General features: G+C 41.3%; 1 protein-coding gene across 1 annotated transcript in view; it reads right to left on the reverse strand.

Annotated features, from left to right (window-relative positions):
• Positions 1-2181: 2181 nt before the first annotated feature.
• The window catches only part of UBE3D (ubiquitin protein ligase E3D), a gene marked incomplete at its 5' end in the record, with an annotated part of 155820 nt that continues 134338 nt past the window's right edge, over positions 2182-23663 (reverse strand). Inside the window, one exon of the mRNA XM_082668912.1 lies at positions 2182-2638. Within this exon, the coding sequence (XP_082525038.1) occupies positions 2618-2638 (21 nt within the window). The 3' untranslated portion in view covers positions 2182-2617. The remainder of the gene's footprint in view (positions 2639-23663) is intronic.

Here is a 23663-nt window from a genome sequence, read left to right on the forward strand (position 1 = left end):
GGGTCCGTTTCAGCCACCGGGGCAATGTCTGCAGACATTTTTGGTGGTCACAACTGGAGGAGGGAGCAACTGGCATCTGGTGGATAGAGACCAGGGATGCTGCTAAACATTGTCCAACGTGCTGATGGGTACCAGAATATGTCACCCCAAAATACGCCACTCTGGCATAAGGATTATTTTGAGCTAAAGACAACTGAGAATGAGCAGAGGCAAGAAAAGCTTTTTAACCTCCCCTTAACTGCCTAAACATGAAGTCTAGATTTCTCCATTTGTAAAGGAAATTTACATGTATAAAGGAAATTCCCATTTATAAAGATGTCTCTGTATCAGGAAAACATCTACACCTGGAGACAACTCTTATAATCGGAGAAACTATTACCAACAAAACAAGACAACCCTTATTTACCATGTATTTCCTCCCCTCACCTTCCTAGCACTTGCCTCCCCCTGCCCAGAAGCCGCAAACTCCCTTTTCTTTGTTTATTCTAAGATGGTATATAAATTTCCATCATCTGGCCACTTCCTAAAGTCTCAGGTCTTTGTGAAACTTCTGTGCAGATGTATGTAATGAAGCTGGTTTTATTTTTCTGTCGTTAATCTGTCTTTTGTCAGCTTGATTTGCAAGCCCCAGCCACTGAACCTAGGAGGGTTTAGGAAGAAAGGTTTTTCCTCCCCACAGCACAGGACAGTCTCCAAAACAAAGCCTTCTGGGGCCCCAAATGTAAATAGTGCCGAGGTTGAAAACCCTGCTCTGTACTGACAGACAGAAATCAAAAGCACCAAAAGTCAGCAAGGTGTTTGGGAGTTTAGTAGCTTCAGTGATGTCAAACCAACTCTCCCTTATGGCTGTGAGTCTTGGACATAATACTCAGAACTTTAACGTTTCAAACTGTGCTTAATAAAATGACCCTGCAGGATCAGCCGGAGGGGTTTTCTTCCTATGTCCGTTCACCAGCCACAGAATTAGGAGCATTAACCACTGCTCTGCTGGTAGGACCTGTGTTTTGGTTAAAACTACACGGAAGAAGAAATCATGAAAGGTTCACTAAATCACAACGCCAGTGACCCCTATGTTAAGGGTGTTAGGAAATCAGGGGACAGATTTACTCTTTATGAGTAAAGAGGCATTAGGTGGTCTGTAGGGTAGGATTAATGCCAATACAAAACAAAGGAGGACCCTCCTGGGTACAACTCCTTTCCATGTCCCCGATTTCTTGTTTGTAGGAAATAGGCTTCATTCAGCCTCCTAGACCTTCCCTGAGTTCCAAAGGGCAGCTTCAAACAGTTGCTAATCCGAGAAGGGAAGGAATGCAGAAACTAAGGATGAGTCAAGAAACAATAGTGCAGTGATTAAATCAGGGTCCTGGTTCCTCCTCAAGGGATACAGATAACAATATCTTCTGCAGGAACTAAGACCCCCCCCATCCAAGTGGAGGATGGTAACTTCAGGTTGAGCGCAAGATTCTTGGAGCACCGCCCTGTTACCTCACCAACAGCCAATCGGAAGAAAGTCTGCACACTCTAGAAGAAAATGAAGACTCAGACCCCCTCCCCAAATGATTCTCCCTTTAAAAACTTCCGTGGTTGAGCAGAATCTTTGGAGTTCGTTTTTGGCCACAAGTCCGCCATCTCCCCAGGTTGCTGGCCTCCTGAATAAAACAGCTTTTCCGTTCCAACCAACACTCGTCTCTGGAGTATTGGCTTTCAAGCGGCGAGCAGCTGAACCTGAGTTTGGTAACAAACAGGCTTGATGAGAAGCAGATATAGCTGCAAATCCAGAGACTGTCCTCCCTTGAGGAGTGGGCAGGGAGGATCTGCTTGGCTCCAGTCCCAGAGTTGCTCCTACTGTATGATTACCAACAAGTCTGAAACCTTCTCTGTAAAATGAGGGGCGAGGCCTATGCCCTGAAGGACCCCCTCCAGCTCTGTCATTCTCATTCAGTGGTTTCCTCACCACCTGCTCTGGCAAACAAGGGCTCAGACAACTCTGTAACAGGATGTCAGTGAGGTATATGTATTGTTCTGAAGCAGTATTTGGTAAAGGAAATAAAGAACAAAAGGAACACACACAGGCTTGCATAAACGGGAAACCCTTTAATTTGATAATCATGCATTCAACAAACATTTATTTACTGAGCATCTCCTCTGAATAAGGTATACAAAATTCCATATTTCTTTTAAAACAATGTTTTTATACGAGCCTGCAAAGTTCTCTGAAAGTGTATGTCCTAAGATTTGCAGCAGCTAGCATTCAATTCCACCAGTGAAGCCCCTTGCCGCATTCCGCACAGGACAGATGGGTCTCCACCAGCTCTCTCTCTCCAGGTGGTGCTGACACAGCACATATTTGAATACTCCTCTCGGTGGGAAATAGAGACGTAAATTCTAAACTTATCTCTCAACCTGCTACTATGACTTTCTTCACAGCCTTGGTTTTTCAAAGGTTTCAAGTTAACTCTTCTCTTAGAGAATATATGCAGGCAGGTAAACTCAGAACTGTGATGCCCTGTTCTCATTCTGTAGCTGGGTTCTTGTCTCTGTAATTGTTGCCCACTGGGCCGACGGCTGGCTGCCGGTGCGCCCCGTGCTGTGGAGAGGAATGTGTCAGCTCCCGCAGTTACATCTTCAAAAAGGCCACCTGGAAAAGGAAGAAAAACCCACAGTGCTTTCCTTATAGAATGTGATGAAATGGCTGAGTACACATCAAACCTGAATCAGGTAAGTCTGCTCGGTAAGGATGCTCACAGGTCTACAAAGAAAAACGACTCTTAGTCGGGCCAGACGTTGCCATTTCACAGTAGGAGCAGATTTAGTCCTTTTTTAATGAACCATACAGTAGTTAAAATAATTCACATGCATTTTAAAGGGAAAAAAGGAGTTTAAATTGACACTCAAGTTGTATTGCCGTGAAGTAACCCAGTTCTCTTTCCCATTGGTTCAAACGGCTGCTTTGGGTCTTCCATGAGCATTATTCCAAATCCCGAAGACTCCTGGGCAATTCCAGTTTCTCATTACGATTGGTAATTATACCAGTCTCTCTTCGGGTCATGCCAATGCTTTTAATTGCATCATATTTATTGGGCTTGCCAGCAGCAATTTATCTTAAAACTCGGTTGTTTTAAAACATTTTAATTCATACAGGCTTAGGTACAAAATATTTTCAGACTATATTTAATAAGGTCCAGATCCAATGCATCGAATTTCTCAAGAGTTTTAGCTAAAGGAGAAACAAACATAATAAAGTCAATCATAAACACCTAGAAAATTCTAGCTCAGGGTTCAGGGGTGATAATAAATTGGGAAGTTGCCAGCACCAGGAAGAGAGTGGAATGTAGGTTAGAGATAAAGATGGAGAAACACGGGGCAGTTAGAAAGCTCGTCCCAGGCCTTTTCTGGGGGGAAAGAGTGAGCAGCAGAAGCAAAACATTCTACTCTTGGACATTTGGTACTTAAGTCCCCAAACGCAGTTGAAGGAGGTATGTATTTAATGATCCCTGTTAAGGGGATAGGAAAAGTGAAGAGTCGTGCAGGGCAAAAGCCATCTGCTTTATGTTGAGTAATTCAGAAGGATGTTACTCTTCATACAGTGCTGGTGAGAAAGGCCCCTGCTGAGTTTCCGTATCAACTTCCCGCTGAGTTTTTACATCAAGTTCTGCAATGAGAACAAAGTTGAAGGAGCAGGCACAGAAGAGAGGTTAAGATTCCTAAACAAAATATAAACATGGAATGCGGAGGGGACAAGATAGGAGAGTAGAAGGATGTGAGCTCACTCCTTCTTATGGACAACGGATGCAAACCTCAAGGGCTTATTGTGAAGAGTAAATGAGAGAATGCTTATGAAAATACTTGTGTTTCCCTCCCTGGCCTCTCAGATGACAGACATTAGGAGCCCATGAATATTCTGATGAGAAGGGGCTGTTGAAGACAGACCAGCTGGGCCCTTTAGGGAATGATCACAGAATTCCAGGGAAGGGGACTTCGGGGGTCACTGAGTCTGACTTCTCGCTCACGGTGGTTAGCATCCCCGTGGGGACATTCTGCTTCTTCAAGAACAGTTTACAGGGAGATTCCCAAGATGCCAATACCACTGCTGATACTCAGAGACACAAAGACGATGAATAAAACCCAGTTATCTCTTTTTGAATTCTGAAAACTGCTGTGTCATGGAGTATTCCAACCAGGAACTACTTAGAATAACTGATGATGATAAATGTCATCCTAAAAATGGTTAAGAACTTTGGCTCTGGAACCATACAGACCGGTGGTTCTCTCCTTGGGAAAATTTCGCCCACCAGGGGTCATTTGGTAGTGTCTGGAGATTTTTTTTTTTTTGTCACAGCATGTGGGATCTTAGTTCCCAGACCAGGGATCAAACCCAAGCCCCCTGAAGTGGAAGCCTGGAGTCCCAACCACTGGACCACCAGGGGAGTCCCTGGAGATATTTTTGGTTGGCACAACTTGGGGGATGCTAATGGCATCTAGTGGGTAGAGAGGTAGGGATGCTGCTAAACGACCAGTTATGTGCAGGACAGCTCCCCATAAGAAAGAACTCTCAGTCTCAAAACATCAACACTGCCAGTGCTTGAAAATGCTGAAATTTAGAATTCGATCTCTCTGTGACCTTCGACAAGCTTGTTAACCTCTCTCAGCCTTTCCTTGTCTGCAAAATGGGAATTATAACAGGACCTACCTGAAACCTGTAAAACACTTTCCTATTTTAACTCTTTTCATCCTCAGCACAGTCTGGTGATTTAGGTAACGCAGGCATTCGAAACTTTGTTTTACAAATGAAGAAACAGAAGCTCAGAAAAACTAAGTGGCTCGCTCAGGATGCAAAGCTAGTAAGTGGCAATGGTGGTTTTAGGAAGAAATTTTGATTTCTAATCCATGCTTTTTCCCCTGGTAAGTTTACAGATAGATGATCAAGATAAAACTGCACAGGTTGGGGGACTTTTAATCCTCATTATTGTCTCAAATATGAAAGATTTATTTTCTTTGGTATGCCTGTGAATATGGACACAGGATGGAGAAAACTACATGAGGCTGAGCTCATTAAAACAAATAATGCAAAATGGAGTCCCCAGCAAAAAAGAAAAGAAATTTAAGTTGACCTAATACGTCTTTTCTTTTTTCCATCGTTCTTTTTTATAGTGCCGCCTGCCAAGGACACTATGTGTTTTGCAGGACTTAATAACAAGAAACTGCAATCATGCTTGGGAACAGGTATTGTACGATGCATTTTAGCTTCTTTTTATTTAAAACACTGTGAGTTAACATATTTCAGATGTTGATTTTGTGTTCCCTAGCTTTTGTCCATGACAGGAAAAATTGCTTTCCCTAACTGCCATTTATTTTAAGACAGGATAATTTTATTTTGTTCTACTACACTGAGAAGAATCTCTGTATTTCATCTTTTTAGTTTTATTCCCCAAAGTAAGAAGTTTTAAAGCTTTGCAGAGTCTATGAGTACAGCTACAGCTTCAGGCTCCGTTGTTACATTCCTGGAATAGATAGTTACAGAAGTATAAATAATTATTAGAAACCAGGGAAGACAGGACTCTGGAGTTGGCTGTAACATTTGACTCTCCCTGTTCTCTCCTCCTGGATTTGGACACTTGGGAAAGGAAAAGGGGAGAGAGAATGAAAATGTCTAAAAATAATGCCTCTGCTTTGAGTCACCATCTAAAAACAATCTTCTTAAACTACCATAAACAGGGCCAGGCTGCTGTAACGGCTGACCAAATGTTCAGTTTATAATGCTTCTGTACAATTGCGCAAATATGTTAAACACTTTTGAATGTTCTCGTTATCTTAGTTAACAAAATTATACTATGAAATTCTATTTCTCAACATAGAGCTGGAATTTCAATCAATAAAAAGACATGCTGTCAAGGCAGACTGCACAAGATAAAATTAACATTAAAAAAAAAATCCTACATAAATGCTTTGAGGTACACTAAACAAGACAGATAAAACTGTACAATACTGGAAACTGTGAGTTTCATAATAATTGTGAGCTTTAGAAAAGTCTCTTTAGAATAAGTAGCATAGCCATACACAAATGTTCCTTTTAAAGGGTACTGTAGACTTAAAAAAATAAATATTTAAAACTATTCCTTAAATATATATTTTTGTCTAGGTACGGCTCCTGTTCAAAGTTATGTCTGGAATAAATGTTATGGCATGGCAAAAAAGTTTATACTTTATATTACAAAATCCAGTTTCTAGGCTCAAACTTCATTTACAAAATAAAATATACAATGTAAATATAAAAATAATAAAAGAAAATGACCTTTTCAAGCATATTATTTGTTTCGAGTCTTAAATCACAATGGGGTACAAACCATTTACTAACTCACTAATTCAGCATCAATCAGGCCTGTGCTGATGACACCTGGACTCCACTCTTTGTGTTGAATAAATAGTATAAGATTGTCCTCTCTCTGGGCTGGCAGGCTGTCTTCATTCACTCGATTCATTCGATGATTAAGTACCATCTATGTGCCTGTGACTGTCCAGTCACAGACCACAGTGAGAAGGCATTCCCTCGTGGCACTAACATGCGAGTTGGGGAGAGTCAAGTCATGAGATGATTCTAATAGGTTGGAATAAGTCTAAGACGGACGCCTAATGCCTGCTGGCAGAAAAAGGATCATTCTTGGGTTATGAAAGGAAGTGCGATTTCTGAAGCAGTAGCCCGAACAAGGCAGTTATTACTCTAATTATGAATAGTGTGTTGGCAAGGAGAGACAATAAAACCTGGCATGGCACTGAGTGGGATATACTTTGTTCCCACTAAAAGATGCTGGCTTTGCTAAAGGAACTACTAGCAAACAGGAAGGAAGGAACAAAGGACCAAAGATGGGAGAAGCAATACAATGAGGAAGAAGATCTTATCCCACTAAAATGACAACGCCTGTGTGGACACTGTCCACACACTTATATGTGGACAGAAATACTAGACCAAGGAAACACCAGCGCGGCCTTCCAACTCAAATTCTGTAAAAGCCTTTAGAAAGTGGGAAAAAAGCAAATAGGATCAGTGTCTTTAAAGGGATTTAAACCCTTACCTTGTATTTTATTTAGGCCATGGATGCACTAGGATAATTTACAGGTCAATCAAAAGCTTGTGATTTTCATCTAGCGGGAACCAGTGAAGCAAAGCACAGCTATGCTTTCTAGCGGAGGGCAGCATGTGAAGTACCAGAAGACATAGATGTGAGTGGGGTAAAGACAACCGATGCCTCTTCCTCTCCAGATGGGGCTGGACACATGGACAAAAGCAGCAACTCCTGGGTCCTGAGCCTATTCTTCAACAAAGCAAGAAAGTTCTGGATGTAAGCTTCTCAGCACCCCTTTCAGAGTAATGGGGTTGTGGAAGCATTGCTGGTGTTGGATGGTGCTATTACAACAGCACTGTGGTGAACAAGCCCTTCTGATGCAGTTGCCTGAAGCTCCTGGTTATATAAGGCAAACCCACCAACCTCGCTAATGATAGCAAGCCCATGGGGCAAACATTATATGGCAACAGTCTTTAGGTGTTACATAAAAATATATTTTCTCAAGCACAAAACATATTTGTTAAAGGAAATTCTATGATGCCAATATGGGTGGGTGTTAAAAGGTATAACGTTAAACAGTACCACCACAATAAATATACTGTCACTCATAAATCAGAAAGTCCTTTTAGTTTCTCATTCCTATGGGAACGTACACGAGGGAACGTGGCAGAAAGGCAGTGGTACCACTGCAGCTCTGGACAGGAGTGGTGGTATGAAAATCACCCCTGCACTGCCCTACCGGCAACATGCCTCTGATCAAACAAGTTTATTCAGAAACGGAGTCACTAGAGTCCAGAAATGGAGTGTTTTCCTACAGTATCAATTCATTGACATTTTTAGTAGCAAAACCATTTCAACAAATAATATTTCAAGGAAGTCATGCTCATCCTGATCTATCATAATGTTGAGAAGCATGGGTGTTGAAGAAGACAATGTACTTGGGACAGCAGGACAGTTAGAAATTCCAGGAGGGGACACGAACCCACGTGGGGGACAAAAGAGCTTTCCATAGCAGAGAGCTGGTTTCTGGCATCTAAATAGGTTTACCTCAGTGATATTTTAAAATTCCTATTTTAGCTGTATATATTAATTTTTCTAACAGAGACGCAACCAAAGGAGAGACTAGCCTCATCCGTGTAAAACACTTTCCAACCCGCTGTCAAGGAGGGAGGAGGGACTAGCTTGGGAGGCTGTGGCTGTGGATCCCACTGCTGAACAGTGGAAAAGCTCTGTGGAAACATCACGCAGGCAGTGATGAGATGCTGTAACGAGTGTTCCTGGGGCCGGGACTATTCAGGCGCGTAAGTGCAGAATTCTGTCAAGTAAGGAGAACGGCACAAAGTGAGCTCCCACACTTTTTCGGGAAAGGGCTAAGGAAGGTCGTAGCTGCCTCTGTAAACCCTCCTGGACAATTTTATCTCATACCTGAAGAGCCTTATTTGTGTTGGTTGGTATTCAACAAGTTCTTAACTGTAATGATTAAAACTTAGAGAAATCAAGACTTGTATTGCTCATTGTAATTTTTCGTTTTCATAACTGATCTATAAATATATTAGGTACAGACGAAATGAGAAACGCACAGAAAGAGGAAAATAAAATTTTTGCAACTTCATTATTCAGAGTAACTACTATTAAGCGTTTTGGATGTATCTTTTTAGATTTACTTTCTATGTATAACTGGACATTTCTGCATATGCTGTTTTGTAATATGTAGCTTCTTTTTAACTTAATGATATATTGTGGTAATCTTCCCATGACAGTGAATATTCTTCTATGACATTTTTAATGACTGTATTATATTCTGCTATATATCTGGGTCACTTAAAAAAAATAAAAAAGGATAAATGCATAACTTATTCCACCAGAAAGCAAACTTGAGGGGTTTTTGGGGGGCGTTGCGGGGGGGGTGTGGATAAGTGAGGGGATGTTACTAACTGTTGGGCCCAGAGGACTTTGGCATAATCTGGCCTGGGTCCTCAAGGTGTCATCTCTGGACCAGACTTTTTTTTTTTTTTTTTTTTTTTAAATACAGGCAAATCTAATGTTTATTTTAGTCAATTCAGGCAGTCAATAATATGTATTCAACAGTCCTTAATACTAGGAATTCTGAGAAACTATAAAAAGCAATACATTTAACCAAATAACCAGTCATTTGTTTCTTTCAAGAAACTTAAATTTTTAACCTAATGATGAAGATATTATAGAGACAACTAGGTACACATGCAAACAATGGAACTATTACCCAGTGTTTACTAATAATACTGTCCCTGAGGTCTTTGTCAAAGGCTGTTAAGAATGAAGATTCGCTCTTTTTTCACTTCCATTCATTCATTTAAACAGCATTTATTATTACCTGACATAAATTGTCTTGTAAATGGGCAAATATGCCATGCATTACAATTCCTTTGTTCGTTCAAACATATGTTGAGACCCAGACACTAGGGCAAATACAAAATAAAGTAAGCTCTATTCCACTGGACGAGACTTAATGGCATCCCCTGGGAACTCAAATCCTCATACAAATCCTCCTACATTCTAGACCTGCTCAACCAGAAACTCCAGGGGCGGGGCCCAGCAACGGGTCTCCTGTAGGTCCTCCAGGTGATTCTGATAAGCGCTAGAGTTGGAGAGCATTTTGCCCAGCTGAGCGAACTTAGAGAAGGTAACTGATGTATTTACAGTGGCACAGCTAATTAGAGGAACGACTCAAACACAGTTCTTCTAACTCCTAATCCAGTGCCTTCATTTCTGGCCACTGCAAAATGAAGACGCTGGTCTAGGGTATCCAAGAGTCCTTTAAAAAAAACATTTTTTTTTCTAGAAGACAACAAGATTGTCAAAACAAGGGAGAAAGAAACAAATTACGTCTAGAGCAGTATCTTGATATTGATATAGATCGGGCCCAACATCTACAAAAGGAGGACTGAGCTATCTAGAGACTGAAGGGGCCAAATCTCTCAAACTGACCCACTGTGTAAAGCTAGTCTAGTAAGAGTTGAGAGAATGGTTTTTTTTGGGGGTGGGGTGGGGTGGGAGGGAAGAGCTTCTGATATGCCCTGATATAGTTTTCTTTTCTAAATCTACTTAACATGGGCATGTTTAGCAAACTTATTTGGTTCAGGTAAAGAAAATTGTCACAAATTTGACTTCAGAATATGCTGGTAAAGAAGAAATCTCCCACGCATTGCTTGGAGTATGCCTAAAAAACAGGATAGACATTCTAGAAAACAGTTTGGCAGTCTTTAAAAACTAAACATGTACATAATTACTGTATGACCCAGCAACTGCAGTCTTGGACCTTTATCCCAGAGAAATGAAAACTTTATGTTCACACAAACAGCTGTACATGAATGTTCATGGCAGCATCATTTTAAGAGCCAAAACCTGGAATCAGCCCAGATGGATGCTTAAGGGTGGTACATCCACACCGTGGATACCTACTCCACACTAACAAGCAGCGAATTGTTGATACATGCAACAACTTGGAAGATTCACCAGGGAGTTACGCTAGGCTCAAAAGGTTATGTACTGTAAAGTTCCATTTATACAACATTTTTGAAATGACAAAATTTCACAAACAGAGGACAAGGTAGTGGTTACCAGGGGTTGGGGATGGTGAGAGGAGGGAGGGTGTGATTATAAAAGGACAACAGGAGGGATCCTGGTGCCAACGGAACTGTTCAGTGTCTTGACTGTGGTGGATGCACAAACAGACCCAGGTATACAATTACACAGAACGTCATACACTTGCACACACATACGCAAAGGAGTACACATACAACCAGGGAAATCTGAGTAAGATGGGAGGACTGCACCATGTCAATACCCCAGTACCATAGTTCTGTAAAATGTTACCACTGGGGGAAACTGGGCAACGTGTGCAAGTGATCTTTCAAACTCTTTCTTACAGCTACGAGTGACTCTATCATTCTTTCACTAAAAATTTCGACTAAAATAATGCCACAATACTTTGCAAATGACCTTGTGTAGCTTACTCCAATCCAGTTACCTAGAGTGTCGCTCTGAGATGCGTTATTCAAAGTCTTGTTCACACTGATGTTATGGCTAATATATCACTGTGATCCCATTTTCCTCAGTGGAATGACCTGAGTAAGCTGGTAAGTTAATTTTGGAATGAGTCCCGAAGCAGACGGCTACAGTGAGACACAACACCGTTATATTTAACACGGGTTGGGCTGACAGTCTGGCATAAAATGCTTAGGTTACACATAACAGCACCTGAAATCTTAGCTTGTATATGAAGTACTTATTCTAAATAGTCCACTAAGCACAACTTTTTGTTTTTTTTATTGCCCTGGAGTAAATAACGAGAAAAAATTCTGGCATTTTTAAAACCCAGAATTGCTATAACAAATTTCCCAGACACATAAGAGGCACTGGACAAATATTTTTTTCAGACTGAATACATTAGATTATAACTCTAATTTTAATCTTAAAATTAACAGTATCTTACAAAAGATTTGGAGAAAGAGGAAAACAGAGAGCATCTGTTTGTTTCTTGTAATTTGGTTAACTGTGAATTCACGTCCTTTTTTTTTAACCTACCAACAGAGACTTAATTTTTTTAATAGTTTGTATAAGCCCTTTAGTAAATGTTAATATTTTTTTACGCAGTGAAGAAATTAAGTGCATTATTTTTTTCCTGTTTCCCCAAAGACTCTAATATTATTACTATGTGGGTCTATTTCCATATGGTTTTAAGATGCATTTTCCTCATATTGATTATCACATGTGCATATTTTTAATATCATAATAAACATTTTTAGGTGCTGCTCAGTAAGTCTTTATTCTTATTTTAATAGCTGCAAAACAGTCCATCATAACAATCTATTACAAATTTAAGTTGTTCCCAGGTTTGTTAATATCAAAAGTAATAATGGGGCTTCCCTGGTGGCGCAGTGGTTGGGAGTCCGCCTGCCAATGAGGGGGACACGGGTTCGTGCCCCGGTCTGGGAAGATCCCACATGCCGCGGAGCGGCTGGGCCCGTGAGCCATGGCCGCTGAGCCTGCGCGTCCGGAGCCTGTGCTCCGCAACGGGAGAGGCCACAACACTGAGAGGCCCACGTACCGCAAAAAAAAAAAAAAAAAAAAAAAAGTAATAATGAAGTAGTTACTATCGTGTTTATAATTTTTTTCAATTTTTAGAATATTCCCTTAGGATAGAGTCCCAGAAATGAGATTATTAGATTGAAATGTATGAGTATTAATCTAATTTGATACATATTTTTTCCAATGAGCTGTACCAACTGGTAATGCCACCAGCATCCTATCTTTTTTTAAAAAAATTAGTACTAATTTAATAAAAGGAAATGACATCTCATGCTCTTTGAATTTATTTAATTGCTATGAGTTTAAACATTCTCCCAAACGTTTGTTTAATAACATTCTCCCAAACGTTTGTTTAATAAACATTCTCCCAAACGTTTGCTTCTTGTAATTTGGTTAATCGTGAATTCACATCCTTTTTTTTAACCTACCAACAGGGGGCTTAATGTTTTTAATAGTTTGTATAAGCCCTTTAGTAAATGTTAATATGTTTTCTATGCAGTGAAGAAATTAAGTGCCAGGCAGCATCCCATTAAATCTTTATAAAATCCACTTGAATTAAATATCTAATTTAATTGTCTCTGGATTATAAATGAGGAACTGAGGTTCAGAGAAGCTGAGTAACTTCTGCTCACTGCTATAAGCTAGTAACAAGGCTGGGTGTGCAATCGGGTCTTTGTTTCTGAGCCTAGTATTCATTCCATCATCAAAGCTCCCTTCCATCTAATTATGGTGAGAGATAATTGCAAGTAACTTTAGTTGAAGAAAGAATCCATTATATTCCAATTTTAAAACAGATTTAGTAGCAGTTGAAATGATGCAGTCGCTCTTATTTGTTAAGCAGAAAGCAGATTACTTCTTTACGGTTAGATGTAAGGAGGAGAAAGAAAAAGAAGAGCAAATTCAAGCCCTTCCTGTAAAGACAAAATAATTCCTTGATTCTAAGAGAAAGCTTCCGGCAAGTGAGGAGAGCCTGCAGGATAAATGAGAAACCAGCCTGAAACCTCAGAAAGGAATTTTTGTCTGTAAGTTTAGCAAGCAGGATAAGTTACATTGGCATAGTTTAGTCAGTTCAGTAGAAAAGATTATGACTTGGAATAATCAAACAACAGTTAAGGCCTAGTGAGAAATGGATCACATTGGAACCAGATGCTTATTTTCTTTAGCCACTTATTCCTTAGACATTACTTTGAAAATATAATATTAAAGATACATGAATCTTTAAAAAGGAAAGCATGCTAATATATCCATTTTTAAATAAATACCATTTATTTCTTAAGCCTGTTATTTGCAGTTGCTGGAAATAGGGCTCATAAAACTGTAATTTATTTATTTTAAAGGAGGAGCATGAGGATGTCATAACTACAAAATGAAACAATAGTAAATGTGTGCGGAAGGGAGCACAATGAAGAGGATAATGCTTTGTGATTTTTTTTTTTTTTCCTTTTTGCTTGGAAAGTAAAGAGGGGCTCTTGTATATAAAACTGTTGGTGGAGTGTCTCCAAGTTAAGAACAACTCAGTGTATGGGAACAGAAAAGGGCACATACTCATCAAGGGCTCCCAGGGTTCAAAGTGGTAAGTTTTACACCTGCCATTCTAAGCTCCACGAGAAGCCAGAGGAAATCAGGTAGACACGAGGAGAGTGCAGACTGGTGAAGTCTAACTGATGTGGAAAGCTGGAGACAGAGTACATGAAGCTGAGAAGTAAAGACAGATTGGTGTGAGAAGGTGGTACTCTGTACAGAGAGCAAAGATTCGGACCAAGGGAAAGATGAGACTGAATCCCTTCCCTGACTCCTCCAAGCTGAGAGCCTCCTCTCCCTCCAGTTCTGCCCACCGGTGGCCGTGGGGACTAGTGACAAAGGACATCAATGGCCTGGCAGGCCCTGGAATGGACAAGACCTCAAAAACTGAAAGAGACGATTATTATTATTATAACTAGATGTTAATGTTTTATGTATTTTAAATATTGCTACAGATGCTGTTCATGAATAAATTCTTCTCTGCTGTTCATGAATAAATTCATGCTTCTTTAATTATTTTTAAAGGAAGAAGCACAATTGGCTGATTGTGTATAAAAAACCTCCAAGGCTTACATAAGGCTTTCTCTCGCTTATACTATCCTATGACAATAGTATCTACCAGGGACAGGGACTGACATTGCACACATTACGTCTGAAGAAAAAACTGCAAACCTATAATGTCTGCACACGGAAGAATGTAGATGGCTTAGCGTAAAATATCACCAGCTACTAGAAAAATAACTCTGAGCCCAGAGGCCACTGACAGGATTGTGTAGAGAGGGTGTGTGTAACGGAAAGCACTCCAAGTGGTTCAAACCAGCACATCCTTGGTTAGAGCTATAATTCATTCCATGGAAATTCAGTTCTGAACCCAGGATTATTGACTAAGCCATGGGTGTTTAATACATGAAACTATCTGGCTGAATTTACCAATAATTAGGCTTCTCCCCAATATATCCAACTTATAACATTAACTAGAAAGAAGAGTCTGACTGATTATTCATCGAGGCACTCTGTAAAGCAGCGGGAGTGAATGGATGGACCTAAACATGACTTATAACCACTCATCATTAGTGGACTGGACTCTTCTGGCTTCTGGGGCATTGAATACTTGGAGATGACGAATGCTCAACTATATTTTGTTGGGAAATACCAGTAACCTTTAAAATCAGCTAATTGCCTTCAAATGCTGGCCTTCAGAGTTCACCATGCCAGCTTTCCACAGAAATGCACGTTCTATGAGATGGCATCACAGATTGACTGAAGAACTTGCATACTTCAGCATACTTCAATCAAGTAACAGCTGGCACAATTTATAGCTGAAAGAGGCTTCCTGGCTTTAGGAGAAAGACTGTATGTCATTTCCAGAGGCAACACAGTCAGGTTACCCAACCTCCGTGCCTGAGTTTCTTCATCTGTAAGATGGGGCTTCTCTCTTCTTCTGGTGGGTCAAGGATGGTAGGAGATACTGTGATGTCTGTGACTGGCCCCAAGGAGGTCCTCTCTTCCCCACACGGATGATGGGGAAAGCTTATTCAGCCAAAAGCCTCCCTCCCCCTACCTAAATGGGGTCTGAACATCATGACTCACTGAGCTGCAAAATGAACATCAAATATCTACGGGTCTTTTACGACAAAGTGCGAAATAATTTTTTCAGGATTAGAGAGGTTCTGAGATGAGACCCAGAAACAATTTTGATCTGAGGAGAGGAAGGACTGGGAAGCCATGAGAAAATAATGTCCTACATTCTGATGGGAAGTGGAGAAAATTTTGAAACTCATATATTGTTTCAGGTGTCTTTAACTCACCTAAATTGCTAAAAGGTGGTGAGCATAACCAAGTATTCCACAGTCTGCTGTGTTCTCAGAACTATTCCATTTGGTATTTTTAAAGACAAGACCTATAAACACTTGAAAAATGTTCTCTATTTTCTACTGGTTTAGGGGTGAAAAAATTTTCTTTGAAAAGAAAAAATGTATTTTTTAAAATTCCCCCGAATTTTCTTTGAGGTCATCTTTCTAAAGTATGAGAAATGAATGGAAAAGGAGAGTGGGCCCAGTTGGGGGTCCCTCAGTAAGGGTTTGGGGACAACCAAGACCCCACATAAGTGTGCACGATCTCACTCCTTTTCTCGAGAACCCTTGGTTCATAACATTAGTATGAAGCAAATGTGGAGAGAAAAATGTTGGGGACTGGTTACATCAGCGAGTTACTATCTTTTCATTTTGACAAACTTATGAACAAACCCATCAAGACAGGGCACCTCTTTGTAATGTACAAAAAATATTGAATCACTATGTTGTGCGCCTGAAACTAATATAATATTGTAAGTCAATTTTACTTCAATTAATAAAAAAAGACAGGGCTCTTCACTCAAGTCCCACCACCCCCAGCAGTCACCTCTCCCTGTTCAAACTTCTGCCGGTTAATCCACGACACCAACAATCTGCGGGGCACTTGGCTGTTTTTTGTTTGTTTTTAACTTATAAAAGATTTCAAATATTAACATCTTCTCTAGTCAACAGAATAGTATAATAAAATCACAAATATTACCCAGAAACAATAATTACCAACTCATGGCCATTTTGTTTCATCCAAAGCCCTGCCACAGAACTCTTTTGAAGCAAATCCCAGACCTATTATTTTGTATATAATTCAGTGTGTGTCTCTGAAAGAGAAGGACTGGGATAAAAATAAAACCACAATGCCATGACCACATCTAAAACATTAATAATAATTCCTTAACATAATCAAATATCCATTCAGTGATCAAGTTTCCCTAACTAGCTCATAAAATTTTTGAACAGCTGGTGTTTGTTCAAATCAGAATCGAAACATGTCTAAGTAGTGTTACAATGGATTCATACGTCTTTTGAGTTTCTTTTAAATCATGAGTTCCTCTTCTCTTTTTTCTCCCTTTGATTTTTATGTTTTGAAGAGATCAGATCTTTCGTCTGCCGGGTTTTCCATAGACTGGAATGTGGTGAGTGTTTTTTGTTTGTGTTTTTAGTGTCACTATAAACTCATGGATTTAAAATACATCTGATACGCTTTAATCTACTACAGTCTTTATTTGTATTAATGCTCACATCATCCCATCTTTGTTAGCGAGAATCTCTTCAACTCAGAGCCTAAGTCCTGAGGACATGATCTTGGTAGTTTATATTGGTTTTTTGTTTGTTGGTTGGGTTGGTTGGTTGGTTTGCTTTCTGGTAGGATGGGACTCAGCCTCATCTTATCTCAGACATGGAATCAGCCATTCTCCGGAGAAGCCTAGGTCCTTCAGTGAGGAATGGTATTTGGAGATAAGAACTTGAGCGCCTTACTGCTTCAAAAAGTTCCTTGGACACGTTACCTCATGTGTACGCATATACACCCGCTACCCACCTCTGGGGGCCACCATGTTCCCTTTTCAAAGTGCACTCAGACCCTATTCAGAAACCAGGTCCTCAACTACTCAGAGATGAACCTTTTTGTCTGGTTACCTAAGGAGGACAGGTTAGAAAAATACCACCTTAGCAACAGAGAGAGAAACTGAAACCAAGGAAAGATCATGAGGCCCTTCCTTTTCCACTGGAACTGAAAGGAAATAGTTAAGTTCTGTTATCAGAACTTAGATGGAAAAAGGAATCTTTCTAGATAGAGAACTTAATTTTTTTTTTTTTTAACTAGGTAAAGACCTTCTTGTATGAGTAAAAGAAAAATGCTTCCAGAAAAAGGCTGATCAAGGAGGTCCCTTGGGCATGGAATGATAAAGGTGCCTTGCATGGACAGGTCCCTGCTGTTAATTTGTTTGTCAAAGCTGTGGAAGAATGAGGGGGGCGGGGAACGGTCACTCCGTGGAGTCTGAGCACTGGAAGTCCGTCCCAAAGACAATAAAAGTCGTTTTGTAAACTTGTCTGGCTAATTAGGAAGAGTATTTCTGCCCTCACTAAAGGAAAATACCCTATAACCCTCACAGTATGTCTGGAACAGAGAAAAAAAATGAAAAAATGGAAGGGCACGCGTCACAGTAATTTTGATAATTTAGAGCAAACGTATTCAGATGGCAAAATGTTTCCCAGCCCCTCAGCAGCAGGAGCAGGTTCCCGTAAAACCTGAACCTATTATCGGCGGTGGGGTCTGGGGGGAGTGTAACGGGGACTCCTCCAAATCAACCATAAAAAGCCTTACAACAGACACTTCACAAAAGAATGTAAATAACCAAAGAGCACCAGGGAGATGCAAATAAAAATCATAATGAGATGCCCACCAGAATAGCTACAATAAAAACCACTGGCAGCACCAAATGATGACGCTGTTGATGATGATACGGAACAACGGCAATGCTCGTACGCAGTTGCTGGGAGTGTAAAATGGCATAACCACTTTGCAGAAGCGTCTGGCGGTTTCTTAAAAGTTAAACGCACGTTTACCCTACAACCCGGCAATTCCACTCCTAGATATCTACTGAGAGAAATGAAAACATGTCCACAAAGAGCCTTTATCAGACTGTTCACAGCAACCTTATCAAAATAGCCCTCAATCAGAAACAGCCCAGGTATCCATCAAGAGCAGAATGTATTAACAAATTGTGGTTTTTTCATACAATGGACCACTATTGTGCAATAAAAAGAAGAGTGAGCCACGGATAAATGCAATAATGTGGATAAACTGCAAACACATCATGTTAAGTAAAAGAGACTAGACCAAAAAAAAAGAGTATACACTATACGATTTAATGTATACAAAGTCCAAATATAGGCAAAATGAATCTATGATGATAGAAATGAGAGACACTGGTTTCGGGGGAGGGAGGATGAATAAAAAGGCCTGAAGGGAACTTTCTGGAGGAATGGATATGATCTGTTATCTTCTTTCTGGATGGGAGTTACATGGGTGTATGTACAGCAGTGATTCTCAACCACGGGTGGTTTTGCTACCCAGGGGACATGTGGCAACGCCTGGAGACACTTTTGATTGTCACCCCCCAGGAGGGGATGCTACTGGCGTTTAGTGACTAGAGGCCACGGATTAACAGACAGCTCCCTACAAGAAAGAATTATCTATTCCAAAATATCAACGGTGCCAAGGCTGAGAAACCTAGTGTATATACAGTGGTCAAAACTCATCAAACTGAACAACTAAAATCTCCACATCCTATTGAATGTTAATTATCACCAAAAGAAAGAAAGAAAAAAGAGCTCAATAACCTCTCTCCTCACCCCAAAATATAGGTGCAGGATGAGACTGGGGGAAAAAAAAGTTCACATTTCAATTCTGTGAGTTCAACTGCTCAAAAAACATATTTCAATATCGAAATCATGCTCAGTTAATGTTGATTGAAATTTTAAAATCTTGGGCAAACTTCCAGTTCCGCATGTAAGGAGCTTGGAAGTTGCCATTCCATCCTAACAAGTAAAAAGCTGAACAGACTGAAAAATCAACAGCTCTTGGATCCGTAAGGGAGAGGAGGACACAGGGCAAACCGAGACTGAAGAGACAGGACAAGGCCGGGATTCAAGGCTTACTGGAGGAGAGGTTTACTAGAGGGAGCCGCAGCCAAGGTAGGAAACCTGGGCTGTAATCGACAAACCGCTGGACGCTCAGTGTGCACCGGTCTGAGAGTGAAAAACTGCAAGGGGATCCAGTCATGATGGGTCCCACCGTTGTGTGAGATTTACCTCCAGAGGCTCGACCCAGGTTCTCACAGTAAATATGGGAGAAGAATCCCCTTGAACTTCCAGAGAGGGGAGGGGAAAAGGAACCATTTTGAAATATGCCAGAGTCCTCCGCTCTTAACAAGGTTTGCCCTCGGGGGGCGGGCGGGGCGACAACTAGTTAACCAGTATCTAACCTGCTGGGCGTTATTAGAGCCTAACTGACCTGGGGAAAGGGCAATGACCAACTCCAGCCCAATCTGGCCGTCCCGTACCACCGAAGGGGGGAGAAAAAAAATTAAAACTTGATATAAAAACGTCCAAAAAAATTATACCGGGGGAAAGATGGACGGAGTATGGGCAGTCCTCTCCACAACTCTCCCTTCAAACACACCCTTCCTATCTCCCCTCTCCCACTGGTAAAACTCACACCGTGGGCTGCTCCACTTAAAACTTCCTGAAGGAATTACATTTGGGCCTCTGGGAAATGTTGATATGGTTGTGCACAGACAGCCCTGGGTGATAAAAACAGTGGGGGGCAGGGAGCCCGCCTGGCCCTTCAGCCTCAGCATCTAATCACCCAACCCAGACTCCACGCTCTTCCCGCCCATGGTTCTGAGCTCACGAACGTCACGGGACGCAGCGGCAGGGCGAGCCAGGCGTGGAGCTGGGTGAGGGCTTCCCGCCATCGCACAGGTCACAGTAACAAGCTGCCAGCTGATTTCCACGGTTCTCCCTGAATCTCAGGAAATTTCTGGTACAAAGTAAAAAGTTGTGCTTAAGTGGAAAAAGAAATGGATCCGGAAACGCTATGCGTAAACTAGTTTATGGTACGGGTGCTGTTACCTCTGATGTTTGTAGAAAACAAGCAGCTCATGACTCAGGTTACTAAAGTTGAATTTCAAAAACATTTTTTCCCTCGGGGGGAGTCTGAACTGTATACAATTAGCCTTCGTGCCAGTGAGTTTCATTCCCTACTGCTTACAGTAGCACCCAGAATACATTTTACACTGAAGTCTGGAGGCAGCCCTGAGTCGGCTGTGCACCTGTACACCTAAGCCAATCAAGAGACAGATTACTCAGAAATGCCTCTGGTGGAGATGCTGCAGAGCTCCTTCAACATTCTGGCCTTCTCCCAGACCAAGAACTTTTCCCTCAAGTTTGAATTAACTGACTTTTAACACAAGCATGCACGTCTACTTCCCTTCCCTTTATGCAGGAGGAAGTAGCTGCTTCGACTTCTGGCCGGGCGAACGAGAACTCCAAGTTGCAAAAACCGCCCTCAAAGACTGTATCCCTCGCTCACTCTCAGAAGCCTGAAGTTCTGTGCTTGTCTCTAACCTCCGCGTTGATTCTCCAGGAGGCGAGCTCTCTGAGCAATAAAGCCCATTAGCTAAATTCTTTTGGAAACCTGACAACCTCACACTGAGCCCTGGTTCCTGTGGGCACATCTGCTGCCCAGCAGGGGAGTGAAATTGGATGTGTTTTAGAGGCACATCTAAAGAGAGTTTTAGACGTGGTAGGTGGTGGACAAGAAAGGCACCTTTACACTTTGGCCACCATCTCTGGCCTATTCAAATACTCCAGCTTTACCATCATCCATTCAATACTTGAACTGCTGATTCCAGGGAGCTACTTCGTAGGGCGGGATTCACAAAAGAGACAAAGCCCCAGTGATGTTTAATTCCCAAACCTTGCATGCAACACAGCTCCATGGAATGTTCAACAGCCCTTGCCCATGCACAGGGACACTGGGGGTGGGGGTGGGGGGAGGGAGACGGGGGAGGACCACATGCCTCTTCTTGCTGACACTTGGTGTTCGTTTTCCCAGTAAAAACCATTTTTATCCACCCACCCTCCACCCCATAAAAGGCAAACCTGCAATGTGGGATAGTAATGTCTTATCTAAATTTCTGTCTATCCCTCCATGGGGTCTTGCACGCAGGAGGCTTTCAATAAATATTTGTTGGCTGAAATGAATAAATGATGGAATTAATGAGTTATGTAACTAGATTCCAGGCTAAGTTCTTTACTATGGAGGTGTCAAAAAAAAAAAAATGTTTAATAGGATGGAGCTAAAAACGGAGTGGGAATTTTGATATTTTCAACTCTAACGCTTCCATGCTACTGGGCAAAGCCTCACCCTGGCCGAAATGGGACTTGGCTTAGAAAACATTGCTTACAGCTTTGCCCAGCACTGCTTCACAGCCTCAAGGTTGAGACCGAGGGGCAGAGACCCTCACTGCCCTTCCCAGCTCTGTGAAGAGGTAACTATCAGAAGGTAGGGGCCTGGGGATTCCGTGGTGATTTTGCTTCCTACAAAGGTTGCTTGTTGGGGTAACGTAAGAATCCAAGAATTAGAATGGGGTGATAACCATTTTCATGATGAAAACACAAACTTAAAGACAACCTCAATCATCCAGTGATTTAAAATGTAGAAACTCAGTCGGGTGGTGACATTGACAAGGTGAAAGTGTTCCCAGTGTGATTCTGAACACTGAGGCACCGTCTGGGTCTTAACAATGACCATGAGGCCCTACTGTATAGCACAGGGAACCCTTCTCCATACTCTGTAATGACCTACATGGGAAAAGAATCTAAAACAGAGTGGATATATGTATATGTATAACTGATTCACTTTGCTGTACAGAAGAAACTAACACAACATTGTAAATCCACTCTACTCCAATAAAATTAAGACAAACAAACGAAAAACAATGATCGTGGCTCACCAAGCTTACATGGGTTTGCTTTCCATGCACATTTTGTAAGTCATCCTCGTCTAACTCGAAAGATCTAATCCCACAAGATCACCTCTAATTAGTGATGATGCACTCTTAGAAGACAAATATAGACACCAGAGGGGATGCATCAGCGGTCTTAAAATAATTAATGCTTATCCTCACAAGGCCACCTACACCAAGGCACTTGGGAACAGTTCACCATAGCCATGTCATAGAAGGATGGCAAAATCATTTTTCTTACCTGCAGAAGTAGGTCACAGCAAGAGCCTTTGGCAAAGGAACCCGAGTGGACACTGAATGGGTTTTGTGACACAATCTTTTCATTTTTCATCTCAATGCAAGACTTAATCGTTGGTTCACTGTACTCGCTAATCATCCCCCTCCATGGTAACAGGACCGGAACGAGGCTTGGAAGTGCAGTATTTGGGGACACAGCGAAAAGCCCCATTACCAGAATACTGCTGCTACATTGAATAACCAGAGCTCAAGCATTTCAGGCAGCCACTGGGTTTTGTTGTTTTATTTCCAATGATATGAAAATAAAACCAATCATCATAAACCAGCACACCCATCCGGAGTCTGAGCTAGGCAGTCCAGAAGCACAGAGGCTAACGGTTACAGCATTTCACACAGAAACCTTTTCAACTCCGCATACAGCCCCCATGTGGGACATTTTATTTCTTTTGAGACTTCTATTTAAACTCAACCATTCAGACTTTCCAAAAACAACGTGAGTTATGTGCATTTCACTAGTGCTACTGCCTTCTGAATAATGAATGCCTTTCTCAGTGAGGATGAAGGAGGTAGAGAAAAGAGGTAGACAGTAGCAAGAAGGGGAACCATGACATTCGCAAGTACTGTGTGATCTCAGGAAACCTCATCAGAGGGGCTGAAACGCACCTCATCTAAAGCTTTGTCCTGCCATCCCTCAGAAAGGCTCAACCTGCTTCCTGTACCAGCAGCTTCTCCCTGGCTAATGCTGTGTCTCCTGACCATCAGGCACGTGTGTTCGGACTAACTGACGGTGGACTTTCTTCCTGGGGCACGGACAAACTGTCTCTAGGACACCAGGCTTCTCTGCTAACTCTGTGGTCTTATCAACCTACCTTTTTTCTTTTTTTTTTTTAATTGAAGTATAGATGATGTACAATATTATGAAAGTTGCAGGTGTACAATATACTGACTCACAATTTTTAAAGGCTATATCCCATTTATAGTTATTATAAAATATTGGCTATATTCCCTGTGTTGTAAATATATCCGTGTAGCTTATTTTATACAGAATAGTTTGTACCTGTTAATCCCCTCCCCCTATATCACCCCTCCCCCCACTGGTAACCACTAGTTTCTTCTCTGTATCTGTGAGTCTGCCTCGTTTTTGTTATATTCACCATGTTGTTGTATTTTTACCTGTCTTTAAAGGGATGTGCTCTGAAGTTCTGGTAAGGGCTAGAACCCATTCTCTGGCTCCAATTCAGAGTTACTCATTTCGTACAGTCCTTCCTCCCCGCCCCCCCAAAATGCACTAAAAAGCTTTCCTCTGTCCTTTTTCTCCCCCTTACTTTCTTCTTGCTCAGAGCAATCCTATTTCATTTTTCACAGAATATGATTTTCTGTGTTCGCTTTAT

This window comes from Grampus griseus (genome assembly GCF_964374135.1).
Source record: "Grampus griseus genome assembly, chromosome: 13".
NCBI classification, from domain to species: domain Eukaryota; kingdom Metazoa; phylum Chordata; class Mammalia; order Artiodactyla; family Delphinidae; genus Grampus; species Grampus griseus.